This window comes from Diabrotica undecimpunctata, chromosome 9 (assembly GCF_040954645.1).
Source record: "Diabrotica undecimpunctata isolate CICGRU chromosome 9, icDiaUnde3, whole genome shotgun sequence".
NCBI classification, from domain to species: domain Eukaryota; kingdom Metazoa; phylum Arthropoda; class Insecta; order Coleoptera; family Chrysomelidae; genus Diabrotica; species Diabrotica undecimpunctata.
The window spans coordinates 34043257-34063641 of NC_092811.1; the positions used below are offsets into that span (position 1 = coordinate 34043257).

Genomic DNA, 20385 nt, shown 5'->3' on the forward strand with positions numbered 1-20385 from the left:
AATTAAACAGAAAAAACACGTGGCCCAGATGAAATTTTCAACGAGCTGATTAAAAACGGAGAACCAAAATTATTAACAAGCATCTAGGACTGGAAAGAAGACCGAATTAGGGGAGGCTGGCCTAAAACATCATACTTGGATATAACGGCACATTACTGGTTTTGAATGAACCGCGCAAATCTGGAGTTGCATTCCACCTCAGAACGGTAAATGGTAGTACTACTGACAGCTTTAACTTGTGTTTTAACAGAGATCTGTATCGTTTGTTGATTAGTCAGTCAAAAAAAATGGGGTTATGTAAAAACGATCTATTCCATATAAAATGACATATGCCATATGAATAATTTGTATAATAATATGATTATAGTTCTAAATCAAGCTATGTTGTTACAGTGATCATGATCAGCAAATACGTTAGGGGAACTAGTGAAACATTTGAAATTATTAGAAGCGCGATTATTAACCTGTGATGATTTGAGTAAACTGAATAATTTCGAACACAGGTTCAACAAGGAAGCGAAACGTGCTGGATGGGACTGGCTTAAAGGCTTTAGGAATAGACATCCTGATATTTCATTTAGGAAACCTGAAAATACATCGATAGCTAGAGCAATGGCATCCAACAAACCAAAAATAGCAAAACTGTTCAAAGCATATCAAGAAAATATCGACAAATATAATTTTCCCCTGGAACGAATCTACAATGTGGAGGAAAATGGAGTGTCTACAGTGCTGAATCCACCAAAAATATTTGCTGTTACTGGTATACATGTCACAGTTGTTTAATGTACAAACCCAATTGGACATTACATTCCACTAACATTTATATTTTCGAGAAAAAATTGGAAACCAGATTTATTAGAAGGAGCGCCTACAACTTCAGTGGGATTTCTGCACATTGCATCCTACCGATGATACCAAATTTTTACAGTGGAGTTGATATAAATTTTATTTAAAATTGATTTCGCGCGCATACCTGACATTGAAAATCACCGGTCGCTTCAAGCGTTATTTCTAAGAGAACGGTTCATTCTACAGAAAAATTACTCCCCTACACTAATAACTTACGAAAGGAGAAGTAACAGACTGTAATAACTATTGCGGAATATCTCTACTGAATACAAGATACAAAATTCTAACAACCCCTTAGCAGACAAAAACCTAATTTAAAGAGGAAAAATTGGGGACTATTATCAATGAAAAACCTGCACAAAAGGCAGATCTACTACAGATGCGATCCACATAACTACAGAAACAATCGACAAATGCCACGAAAACGACATAGAACTGCACACACTCTTCGTAGACTTCTGACAAGCTTTTGACTGTATTGGAAGAAATATATTATTTAATGAAATGTAAAATCAATATCTACCGGCAAAACTAATTCGTCTTCTTCTTTAAGTGCCCTCTCCGCTACGGAGTTTGGCAATCATCATTGCTATTCGTATCTTTGAAGCTGTTGCTCTAAATAATTGGTTAGATGTGCACTTGAACCAGTCTCTTAAATTGCGTAGCCAAGATATACGTCGTCTCCCCACGCTTCGTTTGCCCTGAATCTTGGATAATTAACTGGAGCAATCGGTACTTTTTCCCTCTCATCACATGACCAAAATATTCCAACTTTCTTCTCTTGATGGTGATTAACAGCTCCCGTTCTTTGTTCATTCTTCGAAGAACTTCACTATTTGTTACTTTGTCTGTCCAAGGTATTTTCAAAATTAATTAAAATAACAACTAATTAGGGAAAGACCTAAAGAGAGATGGAAGAGGCATCAACATCCTGAAGATAAGAAACTGGAGGAACCTATGCACAGATCGAAGTAAGTGTACTTGCAAAAATGCAGCCCAACATTTATACAAGATTAAATAAATCGCAGATGAGTGGCATGCACTTTACAAAGCTATTATAGCACAGAAACAATTAAACTCTAGAAAAATTTTCTGGAACAATGCGGGTTAGGCCGCCTAAATATTTTACTCTTCTCCAGGTTTAATAAACTGTAAAAGACATGATTAAATGGGGGGAAATAAATCAATGATGACTATGGTGAAATACAAAATATACAACATCTTCCCATGCGTTACAATTCTCCCCACCAGTGTAGGGATCATTTATTATAATATTTTTTCCGGATACAATAAACATTTAAGGTTGATCTGCACCCCCAAAAGACAAACTACAAATTGCATATGTGACAACTAGAAGTATTTTGACAAATTTTGAGCAAACTTCATGTTTTCGTTTTCGGAAAAACTCTAAAAAACTACTTTTTTCTAAGTATAAAGCGGGAAAACCAGACATAGAATTTTGTTAATTTTCTTACAACATAATCTTATCCTAAATTCTCTTTTTTACTTGTTTAACTTTTTTTTTAATTTGATTTTCAGTAATGTTTTGGTATATCATGTTTTAGTTCTTATTTTGATTGCTTAGCTTATTACCAGCCTTTTTTTTAAAAGGCATATTTATCTACAAATTTAAGAAAGACATATTATCTAGACTTACCTACCTTACTTATGTTCTGTGGACTTTAACGTAACCTTAGAGTTTTAAAGGAAATGTTCATATACCCGTCCCTTAATGTGACATCGAATTTTAGTAGCCCATTAATTTATTTTTACTGCATGGCTGTGAAGACCACACTGATTTTTTTTAATTTCTATTGATAGCTGTATAAACTAATACACCATAACCATCGGCTTGTAGAAACACTAGTCTCTAAAGCATAACACCAAACTCTATGCTTACTATCCCTTAAAATTTGAAGTTTATATTAGAACGCTGGCTTTAAGTAATATATATTGTATATTTGCTTGACTTGGAAGGCTGCTTGACCAGTTGCTACACTTGTAGATGTTGCCTTCAATCTATTAAGACACGAATAGGTATATATATATATATATATATATATATATATATATATATATATATATATATATATATATACATATATATATATATATATATATATACATATATATATATATATATATATATACAGTGTGTCCGTAAAGTATGGAATAAATTCGATATTTTCTAAATGAAACTCCTTTTTAAAAAAATCTAAAACACGTCGATTTTTAAATTTAATGTTCTACATTTTACAATAAAATTTCATTATACAAGGTGATACACATTACAGTGATGACGTGATCGGCTCTTTTTTTAGCACCCTGTATTTTAGGACATTTTTAGATCGATAAAAATGAGCTGATTCCAAAAAAGAATAATACTTAGGGTCTAACGGATATAATTTGAAAGATATGCGCTTGGAAAATTAATTTTTATTGATTTATAATATTAATAAATTATAATAAATAACTTGAAAGTAATCCAGTAATTAATACATGACTTATTCTTAAATGTTCGAATTGTAGCTCTTGTTGTATTTGACAGTAACCCAAACGTTGTACAAATTCTTGTAGAATCTTGTTTATGCTTTCTTGAGAAATATTGTTTATTTCTTTACGAATTCTTGTTCTTAAGTCTCCAATATTTGCAGGTTTCGTTTTATAAACAACATTCTTTAAATGACTCCACATAAAATAATCCAAAGGATTGAGATCTGGCGACCTCGCTGGCCATTCAATATGTCCACGTCTTCCAATCCACCTGTTCGGAAAAATTTTGTTTAGGTACCTTCGAACATCTAAAGCATAATGCGGAGGCCCACCATCCTGCTGAAACCAGAAACTTTTATCAAAACCTCCAAGATTAATTGTACTGGGGAATAAATTAACTAAAGTAGGTACGAGATACCCACTTAAAAACTGAAGTATGCTGGCCCGTTTAAATTACCTTCGAAATAGTAGCCTCGTCATTTAATTTGAATGTAGCCTCATCAGAAAAAATAATATGTTGAACCAAGAGAGGGTTTCGGTGGCTGTTATCCATCATTATTTCGCAAAATTGTATTCTTTTATCTGGATTATCCTCGTTTAATTCCTGTACAACTGTGTATTTTACTTACTTTACTTACTTTTACGTACTTTGTGTACCGTAGTTTTGCAAACATCGAGATCACTACTAACCTTACGAACAGAAGTGTGCGCGTCTGCTTCAAAAACAAGTAGAACATCTAAGTATTGTAACATAATTTACAGAGGGACGACCTGATTTGCGTGCATTTTCAACCGTATTAGTTTCTCGAAATTTCTTTTCAATCTTACTTACTGTTGACTGCGTGATGGGTATTTCTGGATATTTATCATTAAATAAATTACACACTTCCATCTGAGTTCGCGATTTGTCTTAATACCCAATCATCATGAGTATTTTAATTCTTTGCTTTACACTCAAATTCATTTCTACTTAAAATTAATTCTAAGCAATAATACAGAACATTCACGAATTAATACAATTATTGTACTACTTAATTGTTATTGAACGTTACTAAAAATAATTACACTTTACCAAAAAAAAACTAGAAGTAGGCTATTTTTTTGCAATTGATAATAAATAATTTATTTTCCAAACGCATATCTTTCAAATTATATCCATTAGACCCGAGTATTATACTTTTTTGAAATCAGCTCATTTTTATCGATCTAAAAATGTTCTAAAATACAGGGTGTTAAATTTAAAAAAGAGCCGATGACGTCATCACAGTAATGTGTATCATCTTGTATAATAAATTTTATTGTAAAATGTAGAACATTAAATTTAAAAATCGACGTGATTTAGATTTTTTTAAAAAGGCTTTTCATTTAGGAAATATCGAATTTATTCCATATTTTACGGACACACTATATATATATATATATATATATATATATATATATATATATATATATATATATATATATATATATGTGAATTCAGAGGTTAAATCGGTAATTCAAATTGGCGAATAAAAAAAGAAGTCAGCTACTTCATAAGTTTATCGAAGACGTTTCGCTTTATATTTTTAAAGCTTCATCAGTTCTCTAAAATACAATAGATGACATAGAGTTTATAAGAAATACAGATGTTAAAAGTTTATAACTTACAACTCAATATGTAGTATATTATCGATGTTTTTATATTATGTACTGTGAACTTTACTCATTATTCAAAACTAACTTAACAAAAAAAAAACAAAAAACACACAAACTATGCAGAAAATAATGTTAATAACTTAACAAAAAAAAAACAAAAAATACACAAACTCTGCAGAAAATAATGTTCATATTCGTAGATACGAAGATTTAAAAAATTTTAACCGGACATTTGGCTTCATTTAGAGATGGTTCTCCACTAAAGACAAACAAAGCACTGATTTATTCTATGCAAACGACGTGACACGATACCGAAAATTTTTTAAGGGCCATATGTCACCAAATTCCAAGGTTTGAGACAATTATGAACTTCTACAGGGGTCATTGAATGATTAGTTGGACTGGTGGATTTGTATGCCGGAAATATTTGATATATATAGTTTATTGCAGATGGGTTCTTGAGGATCTCACACATTTCAATTAAGGAGCGTTTCTGATGGTTATTTTGTTTCGCCAGTATTTTGGTATTTGTGAAGTCAATGTGATGTTTGGTGGAAATGGCGTGTTGTGCAAGGGCACAAGAGAGTTTGTAAAGTCAAATGTCGCTTTTGTGTGAAGTTATACGTCCTAGAAGCGACCGACTGGTCTGGCCAATGTAGCAGGAGTTGCATTCTGCACAGGGTATCTGATAGACAACATTAGTGTGCTCTAACGAGCTTAGTGGAGTTTTAGACTTAGTGAATAACTTTCCTATGGTTTTAGTATTTTTTAGGGATATTTTGACGGGTACGTTTTTGAATAGTTTAGTGAGCTTGTTAGTAATTTGTGGGAAATAGGGAAGAGAAGCATATTTTGTGGCTGGTTTTGGGGTTAACGGGGAATTGTTCGTCTGTATGCTATTGGATATGGAGGCTAGTATTGCACCGTTAGGTGCTTCCGAAATAGAATGACCATAGCTTTTAGAGAAAAGATATCTGTTGATGATGGATATGAGGTAAGAGTTATCAATGAGAATGTATTTGAGTAAATCCAAAGATTCCCTCTTGTACCGCGTATGGGTCAACGTGTGTACTCTAAAGCTAAGAGCTTGTACAAGATTATGTTTGTATCTCATTGGGTGTGTAGAGTGGTAATTTAAGAACCGGTTGCTCGCCATTTCTTTCCTGTACCACGTAGTGCCCAATGTGTTACTATGTGTGCGTATGATTCGCATATCCAAAAACGGTATGCTGTTATCAACCTCCAATTCACATGTAAATTGAAGGTAAGGATCAACGCTATTGAAGACTGATAAGGACTGATAAGATTTTAAGCACATTTTAATTTTGGTATTTGATGTTTTGATTTATTCGAGGATTTATTCACGAAATTAAAAGAAAAAAGGTCAGATACTCGGGACGTCTTTTAAGATATAAAAAAACGGGTGTGACAGTCCAGTGGGAGTGCCGGTAGAAGTTATACTTCTATACACGCGTTCGCCGTTACAAATTTATATGGGAGTCAATCAGCACAATCATTACTAAATCCCCACTGAATTGTGAAATCTTGAAAATCTTGAAATTAAATTAACTCTTGGTGAAAGAATAACTCTTTCTTCCCAGATGGATAACGTTTAGTATCATATATATTCCAAAAAATCTTAAATTAAAAATAAAATCGACCTTTTTTGAGATTTAAATCCATACATATAAACATATAAATAAAAGAAATTTAAAATAACAATCATTATATTTGTCCCTTTCATCTCTACGCCCATGACTACTATATGTACTAAATATTCAATGGTAAATAAAATAGTTTGGAAAATTAAATATTGTATAAAATTATCGAAACAATATTAAAAGAGATATTATGATTTTTCATTCTTTGATTTTTAAAACCAAAGTGACAAAAATCAGAACATAATAATTAAAAAAATAGATTCCCTCATTGGGATCGAACTCGCGACTTCTGGTTCTAAATACCGCGCTTCAACTCATTCGACCAGTAACCTTAAATAATAAGGTGGCTAATCAATGTCATTATTTGACAAGAACATTATTAAGATGTCAGTTTTTTGGTTGTATTTTATATTTGTGTTTATTTATTTATTGTATTCCAAAAATGGAAAGGTTATTACGAATCATAGAAGTTCCAGGAAGAATATTTATTCGTAAAAGACTTTGGCCAAATGTATATATCTACCGAATTAATATAAAATAACAATAATATTAATAAATATTAAATATATATATATATATATATATATATATATATATATATATACAAAAGGAACATTTTTATTCTCGAAAGAGAAAGAGAGAGAAAATATATCTTCTGTCTCTCTCTTACCTATATCGTACATATGTAATGATTTTGCCGATTCACTCTCGTACAAAATCCCAACGTCGAACGCGCATATAGAAGTATAACTTCAAAAATATCATCTTGTTCGGTTAATTTTGAAGGCCAAAACTGAATGTAAGAGGTAAGTTGGAAGACAGGCTTCAAAACATTAACAAAATTGGAGGATTAGAATGAGCTGAAATGTTTAATCCAAGGTGATGGCTAATCCCAATAAAATAGATGAAATAGATATTAAGTATACACAACACATCCATTGAAAAATAAAAATAACTCAAAAACTTATAAATCTAGACGTAAGAAATATTAAATAAAAATTGAAGTATGGTCATGGAACTTTCGATAGTGACATAAAATACAGGGTGTTCTATTTAAAATTACTGAGAAAATAATGTACTTGCGTTTTGGCTCACACTGTATTCGATATAAAGAAAATTAGCAATAATGATCATTTTTGAAAATTTTGACAATCTAAAAAAAATATTGCAGCAGTAGATAATTGTTATTGTGCTTCTTTTTAATTATACAGGGCGTTAAACTTGTTACAATTTTCATAAAAAATTGGTTATAACTTTGTAAATACCCTGTATAACTTAACATTTTATATTGTTATGATGTAGAAGTGAAGAAAATTTCGAATATAAAATAAAATACAGGATTTTCCATTAAAAAAACTTGGTGGCTTGGTCTGCTAGTATGCTATCTAACATCCTCTAACATTTTAACTCATTTTGTAATGTGAACATCAAAGTTGCCTACAATTTTTGTTATTTATTGCTGTATATTATTCTAGCGGATCTACTGAGTTTTATCACACTAATAAATCACCCTGTATAACAATAAATTTGATTTTTTAGATCATGATGAGCTATTCAGCTGTAGTATGTAGCAAATTTAATAACAAACTTGATCAGAACAATATTTTACTTACCCAGCTTATTTTAAAATAAAACCACAATCTTCTAACAAAAACAAAATAACTATATTTATTTGATTTATAACACTTGTATAAATTTATAAATTTTTTATAGTTTTGTAAACTTTAGGTTATATCAATTGCACTGTTATTGATTATCTTCTGGTTTTTCTTCTAAATTCTTTCTAATCTCATCCTGTAACTTAATGTGGTCCTGTAAAAGCTCGTCTTGAATGGGATCTGTGGATTCTTCACCGATCTCAACAACGTCTTTATCGAATGCCGTATATATTTCGGCGCGCGTTTCTAAAACCTCTCTTACTATATCTGCAAGAATATCTCTACTGCTAACCATTTCTTGTAACTCTACTGTCACTTCCTTTAACAACCAAGGCATAAATGAATCTTCTAAGTCTTGTTTAACCGTATCTACAAGGCAACCTTCTGATTCGAGACCTTCTAATACTGAAGGAAGGAGATTTGCCATATAGCCTTGCATTAGAACAGCTGCGGCTATACGTTCTTCCATTTCTTTTTGGCTCTTAAGACCTTCTTCCAACTCAGCCATTCTTCTCTCTTTTTCTTTAACTAATCGTTTTTCTCTCTCTTCCAAGCGGAGTGCTTCTGCCGTTTCAGCAGCTCTGATTTGCAAGAATTTTCTTTGTTGTTCTTTGAGAGCTGCAATTTCTTCTTCTTCGAGCACTTCTATTAATGATTGTTCAACTGTTTTTCCCACCAGCACTTCCAATATGGGTTGAACCTCTAGATCGAAATCAAATAGGTCACCTGGATAAATTTGCGTCTCAACGTCGGCTCCTGTTTTGGCGGGAACGTAGAAGGGCGAAACAGGCCTTTCTAAAAAGAGGTCCGTTTGGGTACAAACGTCTGCGACGGGGGGATTTACAAATATTTCTTCTAAATAATTTTCAGTTTGTATTCGTTCATGTCTTCTCCCTGTTACTGCTGGTGGAGAACCCAACCGTAGACTGTTTCTTGTCATATTCTTCGCTCTTGCACGAGCCTTGGCTCTTCTTTGGGCTTCCGCAGCTCTTGCAGCAGCCGACTCACCATCTCCTTCACATTTACTGACTCCAAAATTACTTCCCCTGAACACTCGTCTCTCGAACATAACATTACCGTACGGTATATCTCCACCTTTGTACATTTTTCTGTTGGTATAAAGCGCTCTCGGAGAACTGGAAAATATGTATTCATTTTTAGCAAGGTTACCTGCGCTTCCATCATTAGAATTTCCGTCGAGATTATCTTTGGAGGGCACTTTGTTATGGACCCTTTGTCTTCGTAAAATAGGTCTGTCTTCAAGGGTCATTATAAAAGTATATTTCAGGTACACAAGTCACATAATGACATTTAAAAAAATGTCAAAAACTTAATTTTAACTGCTATATTAACTATAGATATATTCTTTTTACACTAGCCACCAACAGTCAACAAGAAAAATCGAACGTTAAAGTATGATTTTCGTCTTTTTTTCCTCATTTATTTAACTTTTTGGTCAATAGTTATTTATTGTTGCTTTCAAGCACTGGTATAGTTCCATTTATGTTAAAAATATAAACACTTTCACTGTTTCGGTGGTTTATTTACGTAAAATTGCGTCCAGTTTATAAAGATTTGTGACGTTTATAGTATGAAATGTTTGATCAATAAGACATTTTGGGAACAGCGTTCCCATGTTTTATTAAAGGGGTAGCATATAATATATTATTTTTAATATACAAAATTGTGTTCTATTATTATAACTCCTTTGTAATACAACAAATATACAGGGTCGAACAAAAAGATTGGTCATAAAATATAACAAGATTTTTATCGTTGAAAATAATTCGATTTGGCCTAACTTACCTTTATGTAAAAGTGCATCCATAACAAAATGTTACAGGGTGTTAAAATTACAAAATAAAACCGAATTTTTTATTATTGCTTCAAAATATTTTAAAACTTTTTTATGAAAATTTATTGAATACTATTTATGTGCTAGCATGCCATGGCCAATAAAACCGAATGGCGCAGAGTTTTTTCTAGATTTTTTTACATATAGAGGGGGTCTCCATACCTTTTCACCCAACTTTTTGGTAATATAATATTGAATTAAAAATGTCAATGGAATGAAATACCGAGTTAACAACTTTTTATCTCTTAGTATTTGAACACTGCCTATGGTGGATTGATTAACTCTGCGTTTATCACAGCCGGTCCCAAGCCCAGATAAAATGTGGAGGATGATTGGCAAAGTTAGCAACCTTCTTCTTCTTCTTCTTCGTCTAGCCATTCACGTCCACATCTGAACATAAGCCTCTTCAAGTCTTCCTTTCCATTGTTTTTTATTGTACGCTACTTGTAGCCAATTTTTCCCGGCAGTCCTTTTCAGATCATCTGTCCATCTCATAGGAGGTCTGCCTCTGGGTCTTTTGTGTTGGTATGGTCCCCAGATTAAAATTGATCTGTGCCATTTGTTTAGGTCGCACCTAGCTACATGTCCAGCGTATTCCCATTTCAACTTTAATGATTTTTGCACCACATCGGTGAGTTTGGTTTTCTGTCTTATCCATGTGTTTGTTTTCTTGTCCTTAAGTGATATACCCAGCATTCCTCTTTCCATCGCGTGTTGAGTGACTCTAAGTATATTCATATTCTTTTTTGTGATTGTCCATGTTTGTGCCGCATAAGTTAATATCGGGATAATGCATGCATCAAAAACTTTAGATCTAAGATATAATTAAATTTGTTGATTTCTGAGTATATATTTCAGTTTACCGAATGCTGCCCAAGCTAACTTTCTTCTTCTTTTTATTTCTTCAGTTTGAATTTCCCTATTTAGTATTATTTTTTGTCCTAAGTATATATATTCTTTAACTTTTTCTATAACTTTATCGTTTATTATTGTCACGGTGTCTTCGGAGTGCATGACTTTTGTTTTGTTTAAATTCATTTTCAGTCCTATTTTAGAAAATTCGGTATGTAGTTCTAAAAGCATGGTTTGCATTTCTTGTAGATCAGGATTATGTCATCTGCAAATCGTAGATTACTGAGGTAGCGGCCATTGATGTTTATTCCCTTATATTTCCAATTTAGGTTTTTAAAAACGTCCTCCAAAACTAAGGTGAACAGTTTAGGTGATAAGGTATCTCCCTGTTTGACTCCCCTGTTTAATGGTACAGGGTTCGTGTGTTCATTTTCATTTAGGTAGTATGTAGCTGTAGCTTGGTTCATAGTTTCTTTTATTAAGTTAATATATCTGCTGTCTATTCTACAATTTTGCATTGCGTTTATTACGGCCGTGTGTTCTATGGTATCGAAAGCTTTTTCGTAGTCTACAAATGCTAGGAAAACTGGAAACTTGTATTCGTTACATTTTTCTATTAATATTTTTGTGGTTAACAGGTGATCGGAAGTTGAATAGCCTTTTCTAAAACCTGCCTGTTCATATGGTTGGTATTCGTCTAATTTCCTTGTTAGTCGAGTAGTTATGACTTTGGTGAGTATTTTAAACAGGTGTGACAGTAGGCTGATGGGTCTGTAGTTTTCCAATTTTCGACTATCACCTTTCTTGTGTAATAAGATTACTTTAGAGTTGTTCCAGCTCTTAGGGACTTTGCCCTGATGTAAACAACTGTCCACAAGCTTAGTTACAATTGCAATTAGTTCCTTACCTCCTTCTAATATCATATCTGTGGTAATTCTATCTTCTCCTGCAGCTTTATTTCTCTTCATGTTTTCCAATGCTGTAGTTACCTCTGAAATTGTTACTTTTGGCATTATTTCTGATCCAACATTTTTTATTAATTTCCGTGCTGGTCTCATCTCATCATCTTGTTGATGTGTTCTGTAAAGTTCTGTGTAAAATTCTTCTATTCGTGTCAGTATGTTTTCTCTGGTTGTGATTTCATTTTCGTCTTTTCCCATTAATGATATCATCTGACGTCGTCCTTCATACTCTTATTTTTTTCAATAGTTGTTGTTATTAATTTTTCGTTTTCTTTTCTTTTTTGTTGTCTGATTCCTTTTCTGATCTGCCTATTAAGTTCTCTATATTCGTCGGTTCCCCTTTTGTTAGATTTATTTAAGATCTTCCTTCTTTTTATTTGTTGTAATATTTCTTTGTCTAATTCATTGTATGTTGTTTTTGGTTTTTTCAGTTGCAGATGGCTTTTATTCACTGTTTCAGTAATAAGGTTATTCAAATCATCAATATCATTGGAGTTTATCTGCTGCATGCTAACTTGATTTAATGCATGCGCTATCTTTTTATTAAATTCACTATTTTTGATTTCTTCAGATGTCCATTTGTATCTTTTTTTATGTATTCTTTTTCTTTCTAGTTTTTTGTTAATTATTAGTTTTGTTGTTATTAGTCTATGATCGCTTCCTAGGTCAAACTGATTTAATACTGATACGTCTTCTACTAGGTTTCTATTCTTCGTTAAGATATAATCTATTTCATTCTTTGTCTTTTTATCGGGGCTCATCCATGTCCATTTTCTGCTTGGTTTTTTATTGAAAAAGGAGTTCATTGAGTACATGTTATGTTCATTCATGAAATTGAGAAGCATTTCTCCTCTATCGTTTCTTTTCCCGTAGCCATAGTTACCAATTAAATGTTCGTAATCTTCCTCTTTTTTGCCCTATTTAGCATTAAAATCTCCTAATAGTATTTCGTAATTTGCTTTATTTGTATCTATAGCTGTTCTTATTTAATCATAAAATATTTCTTTTTCTTCATCGTCGTGGCTTTTGGTCGGAGCGTACACTTGGATCACTTTCAGAGTGGTTCTTTTATTAATCCTGATGATGAGATATGCTACTCTGTCTGATATGGGCTTGAATTCTTCGATACACTGTGTGAGGCTTTGGTTTACCAAGAATCCCACTCCCGTGTATTCGCCACCTTTATGCATAAAATGTGTGCCATTTTTTAGTATTATATACTCATCACTTTTTCTTTTGGTCTCGTATATACCAAGGATATCCCATTTTATATCCTTTAGTTTACTTTCTATTTCTGGGAATCTATTTTCGTCCGTCAGTGTTCGAATATTGTAGGAGCATAGCCAAATTGTCATCTTGTGGTAGCCGGGTCTTACCCAGGGATTCTTAGCACCCCCCCTTCCGTTAGTTGTTTGATCGCTGTCGTGATCAAGTCTCTGGGAAGTGCTGGGCACTGGCCTTTTCTTTTTTGTCCTGTACATTGACTTAAAGGTTTGGACCGTTATCTCCTCACGCTGGTCCAGTGCGGGTTAAGGAGGGAAGGGAAGGATTTGGGTAGGTCTGGGTTGGTGGGTAGGATTTAGGGCTTAGGATCCGTTTCTCTCCCGGAAAAGGATTGGGAGAAAAAGCCGAGCTCGCGTGGGCAGGGGCGCATCCCTGAAGCAGACCTGTCTTTACCGGGATTGTAAAGAGTATCTACCTGCTACCCGTCGATCGGATAGCCAAGCGGGCTGGGCGGCTGGCTTCTCCTTCGCTTCAATGCGAGAGATGTCAGTTCAAATCCCCGGCTCGGTGAATAGCAAACAAAAAGGCTAACGCAGTAGTTTAAAATTCTAAAATGAATCTGCGGCTTAGTCTAGAATAGGCTGGTATCTGATCGGCCTATGGTGGAGCAGTACGGCAAGAGATAAGGGCTTGCGGCTAGGTGATACTCCTCCATAGATCCCTACCGGAAGGGCGTGGAACGCCTAAATACCGGGTATATATATATATATATATATATATATATATATATATATATATATATATATATATATATATATATATATATATATATATATATATATATATCTACCTGCTACCCACGGTTAGCAACCTACCAGTCGTAAAAACAAATACTACTCAAAGAAATAATGTACAGCCTTGGAACCGGATTGATACTATGAAGACGTAGTTTGAAGATGCTGTCATCATTATCATTATCATCATCCAGCCTTTATTTATCACTTCCACTGCTGGACATAGGCTTTTTTTAAACTACCCCATTCTTTGCGATTGTGTGCTCTTTGTTGCCAATTTTTGGTGATACGCCTGATGTCGTCAGCCCAACTTGTAGGTGGTCTTCCTTTATTACGTTTGTCTGCTCTTGGCCTCCAATGTGTAATTTTGCTCGTCCATCGTGAGTCATGTGTTCTCGCTACATGGCCTGCCCAATTCCATTTAAGTTCCGCTATGCGTTTCACAACATCAACAATAGTCGTCGTTCTTCGCAGATCTTCGTTTCTTATTCGGTCCCGCAACGTCACCCGAGCATAGACCGTTCGTCATTTCGGTGACAATGTATCTCCTTGCCTTATCCCCCGTTTTATTTTTAGTGGTCGAGTTTTATCGTGTATCTTAACAATCATAGTGGCATTTTTGTAAATATTGTAAATAAGTTCACTATACCCATGGTTTGCTATACCTTTACTATACCGATTGGGGGCCTTTGAAATGTGGGTATTTAGAAGACTACTTAAAATTCCCTGGACAAATCACACAACAAATGTCGAAGTATTAAATCGAATGGGCAGACAACGAGAATTGCTGCCAATATATTTTCGCCACGTACATGTGTAGAAACGTGGTTATTGAAGGCGGAAACCCTATCAAAACTTCAGGCTTTTGAGCTATGGTTATACAGAAGGACGCTGAAGATACCGTGGACAGACAAACTCACCAATTAAAGTCACGAAGTACTACGAAGGATGAACACAGCCACGGATTTAGTTAACATCGTAAATGGCCGTAAGCTGCAGTACTTGAGACATATAATGAGAAATCAAGGCAGATACGAGCTACTCCAATGCATTTTGAAAGGTAAAATTGGGGGAGGATATTAAAAACGGAAATGGAGAACTGATCATAAACTTCTGCACAATTATACATTTAAAAACACCCGTGGACAAAAATCTATGATAGATTATGTTATAACCAACAGAAATATCGAAATAATCGACGTAAGATTCCTCAACTCAGCAGATGTAAATAGCGACCATAGCCTGGTTTTATGTAAAATAAGACTCGTCCTGAAATACTTCACACACAAGAGAGCGACGCCAACATAAACAAAAATCAAAGTCGAAAAACTAGATACGGAATCCACGGAATACTTATACAGAAAAAGAAAAAGAGAAAAAGAGAACATCGAGGAAAGCTGGGAAAAACTCAAAAATAACATTTACGTAGCAACAGAATCCCTCGGAGAGTGGAAAGTAACGAACACTAAAATACCAAAAAAGAAAACACCATGGTTTAAAGAGAAAGTGAAGACAAAATGTGAAGAAAAGAAGAAAGCGTTTTTTACAATACAGTACACAACAAACACAACAGGCATATAACCACTAGAAACGAATCAGAAATGAAACGAATACTTTAGTTAGACAAATAAAAGGGGGACACTGGCAAAGCTTTTCAAAACAGATGGAACACGACTTATACGGAACACAAAAAGGAATATAAAGAATGATCAGAGGACAAAGAACAGAGATGAAAGAACTAATAAAAACGAAACACATTAAGAAGGAAACATGGGTAGACTACTTTCGATCCCTGTTTGCTAAAGGTGACGATAATGAACTACCAACACCAGAAGTGAAGACAAACGAAGAAATATTGAGGAGAGAGAGGTAAAGAAAGCATTAAGGAAATTAAAAAATAGAAAATCACCAGGAGAGGACACAATACCGAACGAACTCCTAAAGTACGGAGGACCAGATCTGAACAAACAACTATTAAAACTAATCCAAAAAATAATAGAACAAAACAGAATTCCTCAAGAATGGAGATCAAGCATGCTAATACTTCTCTTCAAAAAGGGAGACAAATCGGACCCGGAAAATTACAGAGGAATTAATTTATTAAACACAACACTAAAATTAAGAACCAAAGTGATAACAAATAAACTGAATGAAATTATAACACTAGCAGAAGAACAACAAGGTTTTAGGTCGGGAAGATCATGCACCGACGCTATATTTATAATAAGGCAAGTGCAAGATAAATTGTTAGAATACAAAAAACCGGCATATCTATATTTCGTGGACCTTAAGAAGGAAGTTGACAGGGTCAAATTAAAGGACGTTATCCACTTATTGTACGCAAGAGAGATACCTCTGGGAATAATCAAAACGATCGAAAATATCTACCAAAACAACACAATAAAAGTAAAAGTAGAAGAACTAACCGACCCTATTGCAACTAGCAATGGGATAAGACAGGGAGATTTCCTGGGTCCTCTATTGTTCAATCCGAATATGGATGAAATAATAAAAAAGTAAGAACTAAAAAAGGATACAAAATGAGAGAAAAAAACTTAAAATAATCTGCTATTCAGAGGACGCAATACTACTCTCTTAAAGTGAAGATGATTTACAACGTATGCTGCACCAATTTAATATAACCGCCAGAAAATTTAACATGTTAATTTCCCCAAAAAAGATATAATGCATGGTTATAACAGCAAATTTACTAAGATGTAAATTGGAGCTGGAAGGTCAGATAATAGAACAAGCGATGGAGTTTAAATATCTAGGCATCACATTATCTAGCTACGGAAAGCTTGAAACTGAAGTGGAAGATCAAGTGAATAGAGCAAACAGAATTTACAACACAGTCATCAAACCAATAATGACATACGCGTCAGAAACACGACCTGACACAAAGTAGAATGGAACGATCATATAAGCCAAATGACAATAAATAGAATAAATAAGAATACCACGAAAACGAGCACTTTGGCACATTGAAAAACAGACAGAGTCATATCTCCATAAAAAGAAGAAGAAGACGAAGAAATTTGATGTAAAATAATTGGGGACGCAGAAATTCAACAATTTATAATTTCCCATCGAGTTTCCTATGGCCTGTTTGACAATTCACCACCCGGTATAATGTCTGATATATAATCTTTTTGACCGTTCTGGTTAAGCGTCCGAATTTCAAGACTTTTTCTAATACGTACAAAATTTTTTACTTTTCCTGTCTTTATTTATTCTTTAATCATGAATGTGTTGCTTGTGTGGGTCCATTTCAAATAGGTAAAAGAAATAAATTAGACTTACTCACAATCAATTTAATTTGACTACCAAAAAACGACCGGTTTCGCTTTCTAAAATTTGCGAAGCATCTTCAGGTCAAACGGTACAAAGTAAATTAAATGATGCTGGTACAAGAGTTTTTATACAGTGTGTAAAAGCCAAATGGAATAAATTCATTATTTAGGTTACTGTACATATTTATAAAAAAATCCCGAAACACGTCAAATTTAAATTATAACTTGACATTCTTTAACGTGAAAATGCAACCCCTACCTTCAACCCCCTTAGAATGACAGGTACAACCTCCAATTTTTAAAATAGGAAGTATAGGCTTGTGATATATCATTTGAAAGGTCTTTTCATTCTCCATTCAAAAATGTTGTCGCTTTCAAGTTTATTAAGATTAATTAAGATAAAATAAATTAAAATCATGTGGTTACCCAAATTCGCTACAATACAATCAAAAACTAAAATGTAATGCAAAACGTAATAAAATGTAGAACACGAAAAAGAACTATGAATTTTAATGAAGTAGATGTTCAAAATGTTCACCGCGAACGTCTTGGCAACATCCTAATCTCAAATAAAACTGTCTTCTAACATTATTTAACATAACAGGCGTGATCGACATAATGGCAAGCGTTATTCGTTCTTTTAAGTCATTTAAATCAGAAGGTTTAGTTTTGTACACATGGCTCTTCACATATCCCCATAAAAAGTAATCTAATAATGTAAGATCAGGTGATCGCGCTGGCCATTCAATCGATCCTCGCCTCCCTATCCACCGATTGGGAAATATTGTATCGAGGTACTGCCGGACATTAAGTTGGTAATGTGGTGGTGCTACATCCTGCTGAAACCATATCGTATTCGCTGGAACTTGAGGGTTTCCTGGATCAGGATATAAATTTGCCAACATTGGAATGACATCATTTTGAAGTAGTGCCAAATAATTGTTGCCATTCAAGTTGCCCTCAATGAAAAAGGGACCAATGATATTGTTTCCTACAATCCCTGCCCAAATATTAACCTTTTGAGGGTATTGAGTGTGTTCTTCTCTCATCCAGTGAGGATATTCCGTGGCTCAGTAGCGGCAATTTTGCCGATTAGCATGACCGTTAAGTGAAAAAGTACACTCATCAGAAAACATAACGTCTTCTAATTGGATAATATTGTTATCCAACATGTCCATCATTTGCTCACAAAAAAAAGTTCTCCTATCAAAATCGTCTTCCATAATTTGAGTTCATCACTCAGTGCATTAGCAGCTGCTTTTTTTATCTGCCTTACATGACCAAACCTTCAAAACTGCTTCTCTATTTTACTTATTGTTCCTTGGGATATAAGCTGTAAATTAGGAAATTTCTCATGAAATAGGCGAGTTACTTCCTGTTGTGTTCGGGTGTTATCTCCGTAACCAATCATTTGTAAAACTGTTATTTTATGCATTTCCGTTAATGTAACCATTTTTCAGAATTGAATTGAACGAACTTTTTACTTAAATTAAAATACTGACAACTAAAATAAAACAATTTACTAATGCGTGTTAAAATAACGTTACCACTGAAATTCTATAAAGTTTTTTAATGGTTACCATCTAAAAACCACAATGCTATGGTTTTTGTTCGCTTTCTCATTATCAAGACCTAAACGGGTAATAAGTTTTGAGTATATTTTAGCGAATTTCGGTAACCACATGATTTTAATTTATTTTATCTTAATTAATCTTAATAAACTTGAAAGCGACAACATTTTTGAATGGAGAATGAAAAGACCTTTCAAACGATATATTACAAGCCTATACTTCCTATTTTAAAAATTTGGGGTTGTACCTGTCATTCTAAGGGGGTTGAAGGTAGGGGTTGAATTTTCATGTTAAAGAATGTTAAGTTATAATTTAAATTTGACGTGGTTCGGGATTTTTTATAAATATGTACAGTAACCTTAATAATGAATTTATTCCATTTGGCTTTTACACACTGTATAATTATTCGTGATACATAGTTAAAACTATCCTGTATTGCTGATAATGGGTGATCTTCGGTCAATGTTGTAACTGTCTGACAGTTAACGAGGAAGTTTCTTGAGGGGAGAGATGTTAACAAATGAAATAGGAGTAAGGTATATGTGATTGTTTGTTAAATGAAAGTGTGATGGTTTATATTATTTAAATTATTAAAGTTATTTATATTTATTCAAGAGATATATTTTCGAAATGTGTGTTAAATTATTGAAAAATTTTTATACAGAAAGAGGACAGTTATATGACAATGAATGAAATTAGTTGTACTATTTTGTGGGTGTGCAATTTCTTTGAATTGTTTTTAAATTGATTGTGAGTAAGTCTAATTTATTTCTTTTTTACCTATTATTCTTTAATGTTAATTTTTCATGCTTTTCTGGTCTTTAGGTATTCCTTAACGGTAATTTAATTAATTTATAAGTAAATGTTATTGGTCTCGTCTAACGGGATACTCAGAGCTTCTCTATTAAACTACAACCCTTTACCTGCTTCCCTGGCTAGTTTCATTTCAAAATCTATTAATACCACCTATTAAGAACGCGAACATTTGTATTAATTTCCTAATTTCCATTAATTTTTTCTGAAGCAGTAATATAAAAAAAGTAATTATAAATTATTTTGTTTATATATTTATATCCAATAATACATTACTCCAGTTCGTTGCGGTTTGATCAATACGAAATGTTATTAATACTTACATGGCAACTATTTTCGATTTTTAGTGTGCTAGTTTTTATTTAGTACATTTTTGATATATTATCCTCTGAACTTTTGCACAGTTTGGTATTTTATTGTCATTAACAAAATTATAATAGCTAAGATTTACCATCATCAATCCCATTCAAATTTTTAGTTATATTGACCTATATGTTATATACTTATATCCAAACCTTGATATTATATTCTATTGTTAAAACGGATTAATTTTTTCCATTTCTCTATTAATCTTCAAATTTTTTATGATCTTTCCTTCATACAAGTCTTTTAATGGGCATGCTTTTGATTCTTTGGTGTAAAACGATCCGATTGGTTAAATACTTTATCATGTTCTTGTCAGTTCTTGTCTCCATATTTTAACAACTTATTCTAATAACTCG

The 20385-nt window shown here is 33.3% G+C and overlaps 2 protein-coding genes across 4 annotated transcripts in view; one reads left to right on the top strand and one right to left on the bottom strand.

Annotated features, from left to right (window-relative positions):
• The window catches only part of Gpo1 (glycerophosphate oxidase 1), a 156058-nt gene that overhangs the window by 127738 nt on the left and 7935 nt on the right, over positions 1–20385 (top strand). The gene's annotated exons all lie outside the window — the stretch shown is intronic.
• LOC140449360 (radial spoke head protein 3 homolog B-like) lies at positions 8266–9843 on the bottom strand. The gene has a single exon (XM_072542503.1). It carries the CDS (start codon positions 9567–9569, stop codon positions 8388–8390), a length of 1182 nt encoding a protein of 393 aa, XP_072398604.1. The 5' UTR covers positions 9570–9843; the 3' UTR covers positions 8266–8387.

Excerpts from the sequence above, each read along its gene's own strand:
- LOC140449360 (XM_072542503.1), bottom strand. The coding sequence starts at position 9,569 with ATGACCCTTGAAGACAGACCTATTTTACGAAGACAAAGGGTCCATAAC.